The 13,230-nt window shown below is 48.0% G+C and overlaps 1 protein-coding gene across 1 annotated transcript in view; it reads left to right on the forward strand.

The window, feature by feature from the left end:
• The window catches only part of Adcy1 (adenylate cyclase 1), a 129,498-nt gene that overhangs the window by 38,711 nt on the left and 77,557 nt on the right, over positions 1 to 13,230 (forward strand). The window contains exon 4 of the mRNA XM_052734485.1: positions 9,559 to 9,670. Within this exon, the coding sequence (XP_052590445.1) occupies positions 9,559 to 9,670 (112 nt within the window). The remainder of the gene's footprint in view (positions 1 to 9,558; positions 9,671 to 13,230) is intronic.

Genomic DNA, 13,230 nt, shown 5'->3' on the forward strand with positions numbered 1-13,230 from the left:
CTTCCTTATGCCTTGGAGGTTGTGACACATAAAGAAGCCAGAGGTCTCTTCATGAGGCTATGAGACTTTCTTAAAACATCTGTCCCTGTACTACACTAGAACAAGATATTCAAAACAAAGTAAGTTGCCCACAGTTCAGATTACAAGCCTCTTCCCACTGTACACTCAGACAGTTAGGTGGCCCTACACAGAGACATATTGATGAGCAAAGTATGGAGTGGAAAGATGGTAAAAGTCTGAGGTGTCAGGACCTCCCTCTCTTAGAAAAGGTAGCTCATGCAGAGCCACTATAATGACATATGATCAAGGAACAACAGAATGCCAGAATTAGACATATAGACAAATTCTATAAAGATATAAATGTGAATTTATATACAATACAATTGATTGTATTATGCTAGAATTTGAATAATAACTGCAGCAGCTTTGGTCTGAGGATTTTTCCTGGGCACTCTGACCACTAAGAGTTAATAATACACTGCTTGGGACATGGCAAAATGCCCAGGGTGATTGAAGATTTTTGTTTTGGTCTAGTGTCCTTGAAGCAACCAAAGCAACGAGCTTGAGAACAGGCTGTCAAATGCCTTTAGATTCTTAAAAATTGGGTTATGGGGTTAATGAGTAAGAATGATAACTCTGTTTATTAATGATGTCAAAACTTGAGGGAAAATGATTGGAAATGATAACTCTCTTCTGTCATAGTTTATTAATGATGGTTAAAAGATGAGCAAAGGGAAGTGAAACACATGTCCAAAACCAAAAATGATGCGATCTATGTTTTGGAACATCATGGATGTATTTCTGCTTACTAAATTCTGTATAAATAAAGAAGCACTCTGGCTGCCAGTGAGTCAGGCTGCAAGAATCTCCAGACCATCATGGCTTGGCTCACTTCCATCCCCCACCGACTCCTTACATCCTCTGCAGGACCCATCCACCGCCAGGGATGGCTCCTGGCAGTTAAGGCTTGTGAAACATCAATGTATGAGCCTGCAGGCAGAGCCCGTGTGGCAAACCAGCTCACAGATCTGGCTCTGTGCACATCTGTGAATTCTTTCACTCCCTGCTCTCATGCGGTTTGGTAGGGACCAGTGCCATCCTCCCTCCTCAGAGGAGGATGCTGAAGTGGTGTGGATTAGGGCCCAGCTGTTTGGAAAGTAGCCATGGAGCCAGCCAGTGTTTGAACTTAGACGGCTCCAGAATGAGGGCTCAGAGGCTCCTTGCTGAGTCCCTGGTTGTTTGCTACCCTCTCACTCCCGTGAGCAGCTGGCATTGCTGCCAGCATCGTGAAAATCAGGAAATTGAGATTCAGCCATGTGAAACAAATGTGCAGGATGCCCCGGGCAGTGGGTGGAGGGCTGGACGCAGGATTAGCTGACACTCACATTTGCTTTGCTTCCCTTACTGCACCTGCTGCTCCTTGTTAGTTGGAAAGGACAGAATTCAGTACCCCAGCTGCTTGCCGAGGAGGAGCACCAGCCACCAGAACATTTCAAAGTGAACCTGGAGGGGGCATACTGTAGGAGGGCGTCTCAGTTGAGGGCCTTTTGGTAACTTGAGTGAGTAGGGTATCATTGGCCTACTGCTTGTTCAACAAAGCGGAAAGATAAACAAATACACAAACCAGCTCTGCAGCTTCCCCGTGTCTTAGTTAAGTTTCTATCACTGTAATAAACACCATGGCCAAAAGCTAGTTGTGGAGGAAAGGGTTTATTTGGCTTACACCTCCACATTGTAATTCATCATTGAAAGAAGTCAGGGCAGGGATGGATGCAGTGACCATGGAGGGATGCTGCTTACTAGCCTACACCCCATGGCTTGCTCAGCCTGCTTTCTTATAGAACCCAGGACCACCAGCCCAGGGGTGGCTCCACCCACAAAAGGCTGGACCCTCCCTCATTAATCACTAATTAGGAAAATGCCCAACAGACATACCTAAAGCCCCATCTTATAGGAACATTTTCTTAGTTGAGGGTCCCTCCTCTCGGATGTGTAGTGGGTAGCTGTTCCAGCTTTGACCTGGAAGTACTACCCCCATTGAGGCTTCCGGTAACTGTCATGCCTGCGAGGTGGGGCTGAGAGAGGAGCCCTTAAGACCTGAGATCTGGATGTGCCAGCTCTCTTGGTTCCCAGATCCTGGACACTGGAGGTAGACCAAGCAGAGTTCTCCAGAGAACACCGCTGGACTGACTGCACTTCACCTTTCCCGGACCCTGTAACCTATCCCTTTACTTGTAAGTTACCCCACAAAATAAACCTCCCTTTTAACTATGTAAAGTTGCCTTAATACTTCCACAAATACAGATGACTTTAGTTTGGGTCAAGTTGACATAAAACTATCCAACACACTCTGGGAGGGAGAGAATTTGTCAAGGTGACCAGTTCCCCATCTGCTCTGGGGCTGCCCAAATAACCAGCATCTGTCTTCGAGTCCTGAATTTCTGAGAGGTCTGATTCAGTCTTGGTTTGCTGGGGAAATAGAGGTGGGGCTTGTGCTGGAAGAAACCACAACTCTCACACACATGTCTCCTGCTCAGGACAGCATGAACTGATGGAACCCATAGCTGCCTACCGGAGACACAAAGAGTTGATAAAGGGCCTGAACAAGGGGTGGAATAAGTGATGTGGTTGCTCTCTTATGAGGGGCTGGTCTCTAAAGGTTGTGAATGAAGAGCCAGGCAAAGACACCCCAGACAAAGGAGGAAGATAGACCTGTAGACACAGATCTGAGAAAATGCACTTACATGGATTACTTCATAAGAGAATAAAAATAATTCTCATGAAGATAGAAAAGAATTATGCACAAGGAAAATGAGAATTTCAACAAGGAAATAAAAGCATGAAGGAGTACCAAGTCGGAAAGCTTAAGACTGTAGCAACCAAATATAAAATTCCCTGGAGGAGAATAGAGACTCAAGCAGAAAAAAAAAAAAAAGATTAGTGAACTGGAAGACGGGCCCCTGGAAGGTCCCAGGCAGAGGGTCAAAAAGAGAAAAAAGAATCTCATGAGGGGATATGAGAAGTCAGCATTGGGCTGAAACACATATTATAGGAATTGCTGAAAAAGAAGAATAGGAAGAGGAGCCATAAAGCTTTTCTTCTTCTTCTTCTTCTTCTTCTTCTTCTTCTTCTTCTTCTTCTTCTTCTTCTTCTTCTTCTTCTTCTTCTTCTTCTCCTTCTTCCTCCTCCTCCTCCTCCTCCTCCTCCTCCTCCTCCTTCTCTTCCCCCCCCCCTCCTCCTCCTCCTTTTTTCAAGACAGGGTTTCTCGGTGTAGTCCTGACTGTCCCAGATCTCACTCTGTAGCCCAGGCTGGCCTTCAACTCACAGAGATCCTCCTGCCTCTGCCTCCCAAGTGCTGGGATCAAAGGGGTGCACTACCACTGCCCAGACCATAAAACTTTTAAAAAAGCTTTTCAGATAAACACATGCAGACAGAAATGGGCATCCAGAAATAGGAAACATATATGACACCAAATAAGATAAATGTAAAGAAATTAATTAATTAATTAATTAATTAATTAATTTTTAAATGCAGGGTTTCCTCTGTGTATTCCTGGCTGTCCTGGAACTCACTTTGTAGACCAGGCTGGCTTTGAACTCACAGAGATCCATCTGCCTCTGCCTCCCGAGTGCTGAGATTAAAGGTGTGCACCACCCCTGGCAAACTTAAAGAAATTTACATGATAAAGTTCTGTAAAGTTAGAAACAACGTGAGAATTTTGAAAGCAGCAGCAGAAAGTACTTCCCTGTAAATAGCAGAACCCCATTAGGGTTTCAGTGGATCTCTAGGCAGAAACCATGCAGGGCAGAGAGCATAAGTGACATATTCCAGATGTTTAAAGCAAACAAAAAACCCTCCATAGACCAAAGGTGCTGTGCCTGGCACAATTCTCCTCAGAATTGAAGGCAGGACAGAGACACTGTCAAATAGTTGAAGGTTGTAGGAGTTTGTGGCCACCCGACCTGCATTATAAAAAAATGCTCAAAGGAATCCTTGGGGAGAAATGAAAGACTCCTATACAGCAACATGGTGGCATAAGAAACTGAAACTCACTGATAAAGATGAGCATATGTGAATATAGACATGTTGTATGTGTGTATATAAAGGCAAATAGTTTTCTATTGTGGTTGCACAAAAAGTATGAAAAGCCTGTCTGGAGAGATGCTCAGCATGGGGCGGGCAGAGGGGGTGGGGGAGGTGCTTGCTGCCAGGCTTGAAGGCCTGAGTTTCATCCCCAGAACCCACATGGTGGAAGAAGAGAACCAACCCTTGCATGCTGTCCTCTGATCATGCTTTGTAGCATAAATGTGCACCAGTGCACACACATACATGCAAACACACACACACACACACACACACACACACACACACACACACACATGAACAACACATAAAGAAATGTAAAAAAGTTAAGAGTCAAAGATTTTTAAATAACTGTAATGAGAAAATAATTTAATATACAATACGAGCACATGTAAATTGTGGTGAGTAAATTATGGAAGAGGGCCGGGCGGTGGTGGCGCACGCCTTTAATCCCAGCACTCGGGAGGCAGAGCCAGGCGGATCTCTGTGAGTTCGAGGCCAGCCTGGGCTACCAAGTGAGTTCCAGGAGAGGCGCAAAGCTACACAGAGAAACCCTGTTTCGAAAAACCAAAAAAAAAAAAATTATGGAAGAGGTGTTAAAATGTACATTTTTTTCTATGTGACTGAACAGCGATATGATAACTAATTCGAGAAGTTAACTGAGAGAGAGAGAGAGAGAGAGAGAGAGAGAGAGAGAGAGAGAGAGAGAGAGAGAGAAATAATCACAGTATTTCAATCCAGAAAACCAACAAACAGCAGCAGAACACAGACGATAATACAAATGAAAGATCCACAGACCTAAGAGGAAAGACATAACACAAAGGTAGTGTGAGCCCTTCACCATCAATATTCTACATGTAAATGGAGTAAAATCCCCCATCAATCAAAAGACAGAATGGCTGAGTGGGAACCTCAGTCAAACAGACACAAGTCAAACCACAGTAACCAAGCAGCCTAACTACACCTTGTGTACAGGAAGCTTGCTTTAGATTGGAGGATGCACTTCCAGCGGGAGGGGTAGAGATGGAAAAGAGCATTCGTGTGAATGAGAACCAGGGGAGAGCAAGGGTGGCCTTGCCCTCATCAGCCCCAGTACACTCATGTCAAAATGGTCTGAAGAGATGGCATTTTATCATGGTTGATGAGCCAGATTACAATAACAGTCATAACAACACACACCCAGCACAAAAACACTGAAATATGCAAAGTGAGTTTCCATAGAACTGAAAGGGGAAATGTCCATCAAAGCAATAGTAATTCACACTCTCTGATGGTGAGCAGAACATCCAGACAGAAGAACAAAGAGAGAGGACTATGATAACACTGTAGATGTGGGCTAGTAGACGAAACAGACTGTATCATCCCACTCAACATTCTTCTTAAGTGCCGGTGGCTCTTTCTTTAGCACAGATCTCATAAGGTCATGGAAAAGTCTTAATGAATTTGAGATAAGTAAATCATACTATATTTTCTGATCTAATGGCACTGTACTTCTTGACTACAAATTATATTGCAAAGCTGTCATGATTGAAACAGTATGGCATGAAAGCAAAAACTTAGGATGGAATAGACTAAGGAGCCCAGAATTAAACCTGCATACATGTACCCAACCTATCCTCAAGAGTGATAAAAGTGGAATAAGGGAAGGGTTATCTTCAACAGATAGTGCTAGAAAAACTTAACATCTGTTCGTGGATCAATGAAATTGGACCCTCATCTGATACCATATACAAAATCAATTAAAGTTGATTATAACCTGAAATGTATAAAATCCTAGAAAGAAAAATGGACTAAGTTCTGTGACATTGTTTTTGGCAATGATTCCATAGCAGCAAGAGCAGGAATAACTGGAATTAGATCCGGCTTGATGATTCACCAAACTCCTGCAATCACCCAATGTGTCCTCAAGAGAGATTGTGAGGTATCAAAACTGGGCCTCTGTGGCCTGTCCACACCTGTCCCCTGCTCTTCCTCCTCAGCTCCACAGTCCCTGGAGGCTGAGAATGTGCCCCTTCAAAGCTCTGCTGTCAGAATCGTCAGGGTTTGACAGCCTGGGGATTCCCTGGGAAGCCCTCTCATCAGCCTTCTCTAGCAGCCCTGACTCAGCCCCGTGTGAGCCTCAACCACAGCCGCAGCCGCTCAACACTTTTGTTGAGACTGGTCTTGGGTGATCCTTCAGCATTGCAGCTGCTTCCGGCAGTGGTGACCCCTGAGGCAGGCAGCAAGGTGACTGGAAAGAAAGAAAGGGAAAACTGGGCACTGAGTGAACATGGGTGCTTTGCAAAGGTTTAGGCACAGTCGTGGGAATTTCAGAAGACGAAGCCTATGCAGAATTAGTTCACACAGATAGTGTCAAAACCAGACAGTTGTAACCAGGGCCCTCAGATGGGGGTGGGGGAGACTCTGATTTCTAGAGCTGCTGTCTTGTGCTCTCAACAGAAATATATTGGGTATGCTGCAAAAAGTTTGTATGGCTCATACATGGGCAAAGCAAGCAGTCAGCAGAAACTGTCCCCAAGGAAGCCTAGACATCGGGATTCTCAGACAAACATTTGAAGTCAGCGATTTTAAATGTGTTCAAAGAACAAACTGTGTCTGTGTAATTAAAGGAAACCATGGCGATGTTTTCTCACCAAACAGAGAATACCAACAGAGTAGACTTTTTTAAAAATAACCAAATCAAATAGGAGTTCTATATTTAAGATCTACAAGTGAAGTGAAACATTTTCTGGAGGGGTTCAGTGGCTGACTCGAGCAGGCAGCATAGGAATAAGTGAGCTTAATGACGGAGCCATGAGCATCTCCAGGCTGCAGGAGAGTGGGGAAAATGGAGAAATGGGAAGAATTTCAGACCTCTGTGAGGTACTACCAAGTTTATGAACACGCACATGATGAGATTCCCTAGACAAGGGAAGAAGGAGAAGACAGGATACTTGAAGAAACAATGACCGAAAATATTCCTTAAAACAACAACCAAAACCCACCATATTAATCTGTATATCCCAGAAGCTCCATATGTTTCAAAGTGGGTAAATTCAGAGACCCACACCAAGGTGTATCCTGGTCAAAGTGACGACAGGCAGAGATGTGGGCAGAAAGTAACAGGAGAGAAAGGACGATCTTGGAGTGATCTTGCGTGAGACAATGCCTGATTTATGGGGAGGAGAGCCCGGAGTCCCAGGAAGGCACATTCAAAGGCTGAAGTAAAAAGAGGTCTGTGTCCTGCAGGACACACAGCAGCAGCACCACCGGCCCTGCCCATGGAGCCCCATTCCTTCTGTGTCTCCTTCCCACCCTGCCCTCTTCTTGTCAGGTAAAGCTATTCTGATCATAGCTGGGCAGTCGGGGCTCCTCACCCATCTCCTTGTCTGTTTTCACCACAGTTAAATGAAAAGCCTTGGCATACTTCAAATGTCCCCTTCCCCTGGCCAGAAAGAATCCCGAGGGCAGAGATGTGTATTGGAATCTCCTGTTTCTGGTCCATCCCAAACACCTGCCCAGCATAGCTAGTCCTCAGTGAGCAACCTGCAAGTACATAAACAACACTTCAAATAATTGTGAATGGAGGCCACGAGGAAATGACAGCTCCCCAGGAGCAATAGGACGGATACACGTTTGAGCTCAAAGAGGCTGTGACACCAGAGCAAGACCTGCACAGGTTCAAGCCACACACAATCCCAGCAGTGGGAGGGGAAGTGGACACCAAGTCCAAAAGATGCTGGGAGAGGGAAAATCAGTGCTCTTCAGTGGAGTGTCCAGCCTCGTGCTCGGAAGTAGTTGGCTAGCACAAAATAGACTCCATGGTTTTTTTTTTTTTGTTTTTTGTTTTTTTTTGGGGTGTGTGTGTGTGCATGCATGCGTGCTTGCACTTTTAAAGAAATTTGATTTGGTTTAAGTTTTGGGTTTTTGTTTGCTTTTTTTAAGAGAGAGAAGGGGGGCTGGAGAGATGGCTCAGTGGTAAGAGCACTGACTGCTCTTTGAGAGGACCCAGATTCAATTCCCAGCACCCACATGGCAGCTCACAACTGTTTGTAACTCCAGTCCCACCTGAAACCCATGGCAAAACACCAATGGACATAAAATAAAAAATAAATTAATAAAAAAAAGAGAGAGAGAGAAGGAGCATGAAGTTAGGTGGATGGGTAGGGGGAGAAGCTTGGAGAGGGGGAAAGAATGGGATAAAAAATATACTGTATGAAAAATTTAAAACAAAAGTAATTAAAATTATTGCACATGGTTATAAACATGTGAGCTCTCATTTCCAGGTCACAGCAGAGAAATGGGCACAAGGCAGGGCCGACAGTCTCCTCGCTGTGGCTAGCAGAGTGGGACAGTTCTGCCAGAGTCCAGCGCTAACCCCTGCTTCCCTCCGGGGCTGCCTAGCCCGACTTATCGTTGGTGACACCCACTGTTGTCCCCGAGAACACTCATTTCTTTTTATCTGACATTTGAAGCTCCCACACGGGGGGGGGGTGTGGGGGGGGGGTGGGGGGGGTGGGGGGGTGCAGGGGGGCGGGGCATCTAGCTTCTGGAAGTCCTGAAATGACAGGAAAGCTCTGAATGTTTGAGCAGCATATTTTAAGACAGACTTTAAAGCTAAGAAATGTTGAAAGACAAACACTGTATGATTTTTCACCTCTCAGATATTTGCAGAATCTGTTTTAGTTTTGAAAGAGGAAATAATAGGAAATACCTTCTAGAGTCTCATCTTCTGTAGGAAGTTGAGCAGGCACCATGTTCTGAAGGCTGACTCCAGTTCTGCAATAGACACCTAGTACTTGGAGGAAGTCCTGTGGGCCTGTGGACTTTCTACACCAGTGGCTCTCAACTTTCCTGATGCTGCGACCCTTTAATACAATTCCTCGTGTGGTGATCTCCAACCGTAAAATTATTTTTGTTGCTATTACATAACTGTGATTTTGCTACTGTTATGGACTGTCATGTAAATATCTGTGTTTTCTGATGGTCTTAGGTGACCCCTGTGAAAGGGTCATTCCACCCTACAGGGGTCATGACCCACAGGTTGAGAACCACTGTTCTACACAGTGATTTAGGGTTTTGCCTCTGGCAGTCTGACGGGCACATGCATCCAGGTAGCAGAAGGGGAAGAAGATGGTTGGTGGGGAGAGACCGTCCTTTCCTAAAAGCTGGCCACCTCTACTTTCTTAGAGGTAGATGATGCAGTTATGGGAGCTCCCGGGAAGGGAGCAGGAGCTCCCTCTGTGGGGCGAGGGGTCAGCATGGGGGATGGCAAGCTCAAGTGGCCGAGCCGCTAGCGAAATCCCTCCGTGACCAAGAGGTGTGCCTGGCAGCTGTTCGAAGCCTAGGCCTTCTTGCCTGTAGGAGAAAGAGGAAACCTCCCCATCGCTTTGAGGAGTAAAATAAGGATATAGACGGCAAAGGCCACGCAGCTCCTAGGTCACGATTTCCTGAGTGACCAAGAAGAGGTGACCTGGCTCCCCTTCCTCTTGCAGCATCCTGTTTGCAGACATCGTGGGTTTCACAGGTCTGGCGTCCCAGTGCACGGCCCAGGAGCTGGTGAAGCTGCTCAATGAACTCTTCGGCAAGTTCGACGAGTTAGCCACGGTAAGCACGCACGGTGTTCGCGCCGCTTCTGTAAAGCCGGACGGCTTCTGGAGGGGTGCTCTGCCAAGCCGGCCTCCGTGTCTGCAGGAGCCTCGCTGGTCAATGATTCCCCGTTAGGCCTGACCCGGGCACCGGCACTTCACAAGCTCCACGGGCTTCTTTCAAGCGGCGTCCAGGTGGAACCATGTCCTGCAAGCTGCACTCGGCCCTGGCTGGCCTGGCACTGTGCACCTAAGACAGCCGCAGCCCTCTCTCTTCCTCAAGGAGCCTTGACTGTGCCTCTTCTGGGGCTGGCCTTGCTCTGGGCTTGCCACCCTTCTGAGCAGGAGAATACCTGCTGCCCCTTCCCCCAGCCCCTGCTGAAGCCCCTGCTCCTGCCGCAGACTCCCCCTCCCCACCCCCTGTTGATGCTAGGAATGTTGGGGATGAACAGTAGGCCTCCTGCAAGCCTTGCTGAAGGGTGGCACTCTGTCCTTAGGCTCTCTGTCCCTATGTGAGAGCCTGGTTTACGTCTCAGGAGGCCTTTGCACTTCCGGAACTTTATCATGTAGGCCGAAAGGCCCCGTAGCTCATCTATCTTGTAGATCTACGCTGATTCCGGCTCCCAGCCTGCGTAGGCACGGGACAGCTTCCACAGGACACCAGCTGTACCCTAGGAAGAGTGGGAACCACTGAGCGTGGGAGGAAGGGAGCAGAAGGCAGAGGTGGGAACACCTGGGCAAGCGATTTATCGGGGTGCTACTTCCTGCGCAAACTTCCTGGGGTCTTACACCCTATCGCCTTTACCCTTCAAGGTGGTGAAGGGGTTTGTGGGATGGAGTCACATTCTCTTTTGCCCAGCCTCTGCCTGGGGTGGGTACGGGTGCTGAGGAACTGAGGGGATGGGGCGGCCATTTCCGCCATCGGCATGTTCCTCAGTGGAGGCAGCAGGAAGGGCTTCTTAGTGAAGTGGGTTGGGCAGCCAGGGCTGGCTGTAGCAGCCCAGAGATTTGTCAGAGCAGTGCTGGCTGGGTAAGGAGATTCTGGCGGGCATGGGTTAGGCCATTGGCAAATGCCAGGGGGCAGGTTTAGTGTTTGATGGCAGGTGGTGGTAACCCCAAGCTTGCTTCAGACAGCTGGGCAGAGAGGAGATTAAGGTAGGATGGGTGGGCAGCAAGGATTTTAGACAACCCTCCCTTATCTTAGTTAGGGTTACTAGTGTTGGAGTAAACACCACGCCCAAAGGCAAGTTGGGGAAGTTGGGGCAGAACTCAAGTGAGATAGGAAACTGGAAGCAGGAACTGGTGAAGAGTCTGTGGAGGGAAGCTGCTTATTGGCTTGTTTCTCATGGCTTGCTCAGCCTGCTTTCTTATAGAACCCAGGACCATCAGCCTAGGGATGGCCCCACCTACCATGCACTGGGCCCTCCCCCATCAATCACTAATTAAGAAAATTCCCTACAGGCTTGCCTGCAGCCCCTCTTATGGGGCGGTTTGTCTTCTCATTTCTCAGATGACTTTAGCTTGTGTCAGGTTGACATAAAAAATATCCCCATACTCCTTTTATGAGGTCTCATGGGATGTTGCTGGAGTAAATATCCTGGAATTGAATGGTGAAGTTGTTATCTGTGTTCCTAAAGATCTTCTGGAAAACCCATCCTGGGGCACCCAAGGATGTCCTAGCCAGGGTGTCATAGGACCCCTGACTGGGAAAGGCTTGGCCTTCTGAGGAGAGGTAGACTGTTTTTGTTGGACGCTGGAGCTGCCTGTCTGTGAGGCCTCTGCAGCCTTGTCTTGTTGTCCCTGGGTCTTGTCCCCAGAGTGTGGCTGTGCCTGTCCTCATATAAGCTGCCCTCATCTCTGAGGTGCGTCCCTGGATCTTGTTGTGGCACAAAAGATTTCTGGTCCCACATGTTGGAGGGCTGCTGTTGGATAGAAGAGTGGGGTGGGGTCGAGGGGAGCGTGGCCAGCATGCAGCTCACTGCGGTGAGGGTGAGTCTGCAGCCCCTCTGTGTCTGGGTCAGAAAGCACATTTTGACAAGGTACGGGGTAGCTTGGAGGAGACTCCAGCCAGTGGTGTTCCCGAGTCTGCCTCTGACTTCAGTCTTTACTGGGAAGCTCTTTCGTTGGAGGCTTCTGATCAGAGGGTCAAAGTTGGCCTTTTTTTCTTCTTTCTTGTGCCCTGAGCTTGTGCCGCTAAAAGTTGGGGGAGGAGGGGAACTAGGTTCCCCATCCCCAGCCTGCAGGTCATCCAGGAATTTCTGAGGCCAGCATCATCCCCCAAAGGAGCCACTTTCAGTCAGCTCCAAGTGTCTGCTCCCCCACTTAGGGACTTCCCCAGAACTAGTATAGCTCTCCTGCAAGGCACCGGCCTTGTGTCCCCTGCCTTCGATGGTGGCTACAGGAGTTGAGGACAGTAAAGGTGGAACAGTCTTCAGTGGCTGCTGCACGGGCCTAGATGACTTGAAAGTGTTTCCTACCGAGACTGGGCCAGTGTCCTGCAAAGGGCAGACAATTCATTCTTCATGAATCTCTTCAGGATTGTCACAATGGTGTTGTATCTAGAAAAATATTTACCTAATCAAGAATTATAGATATCTCCTACCTGTGTTTTCCTTGGGAAATTGTGTACTTTAAGGCTTTCCCGAGGAGCACGGTTTGAGGGTGAACTGTGAAACACCCCTGTGTCATGCCTCTCAGGACGGCGTGAGCCCTGGGGCTCTGTCCTCTCCATTGGCATGCATGGCTGCAGCCCCGTTTGCTTTGCAGCCTTGGGTTGCAGTGAAAGGACTTCAGTGCAGCGCCATGCTGGACTCTTCCCCTGGCCGCCTGGCTGTGGTGCCCCTTGACCATTTACATCAGTGCCACTGTTGGGGTGCCCACAGAACCCCTCGTGTAGAGTACCCCCCAGGCTGAGCTGCCACAGCTCTTGTTCCTGAGGACACTGTTTTGAGTAGCAGGACTCACAGTGCTAGGCAGAGACCAGATGTATCATCCTGGAGACAGACTGCCTTCAGATGACCCTGGATTTGGCCAGAGGAGAGAGTTCCAGGTGTCTCTGAGAAACCAGACGTTCAGAACTGTGCAGCCCCCACAGCTGACTTGGCTCCCCAGTGACTTCAGGAGAATCACCTCCCGTAGCACAGTCTCTTGTTGTAAAGTGCTAGTTTGTTTCTGGGAGCATGGGATTGAGCTGAAGTGAGTATTTTCCAGAAGTCTTCTAGACAAAATGCTTTCAGTGGGGTCTGTTTGGACTTGAAGCACCCCACCGCAAGGGTACAGCTAAGAGCCCAGTTGAGATCTCGGAGGCTGGTGGGAAGCAGGGCGGGCTGTGTAACAGTGTGATGATGCCACCGCAGTGATGGCTGTGGGTGCACAGAGGGTTCTGTGGTGGGGCACAGTAGCCAGCACCCCACAGCTGGCAGAAGATTGGCCGGTGGGAACAGACATAATCCCCTCCCCTTGGGCCTACCTAACTGTCCTCAATTTCAAGGTAGAACTTTAAGAGCATGGACCGAACGTTTTGGATGTGGTGGCACTCGACAACATGAGTAGGAAGTGGTGGCCCAGTTACACCCTGTG

Source organism: Peromyscus californicus, unplaced genomic scaffold (genome assembly GCF_007827085.1).
Source record: "Peromyscus californicus insignis strain IS unplaced genomic scaffold, ASM782708v3 Scaffold_13__1_contigs__length_99412109, whole genome shotgun sequence".
Lineage (NCBI taxonomy): Eukaryota > Metazoa > Chordata > Mammalia > Rodentia > Cricetidae > Peromyscus > Peromyscus californicus.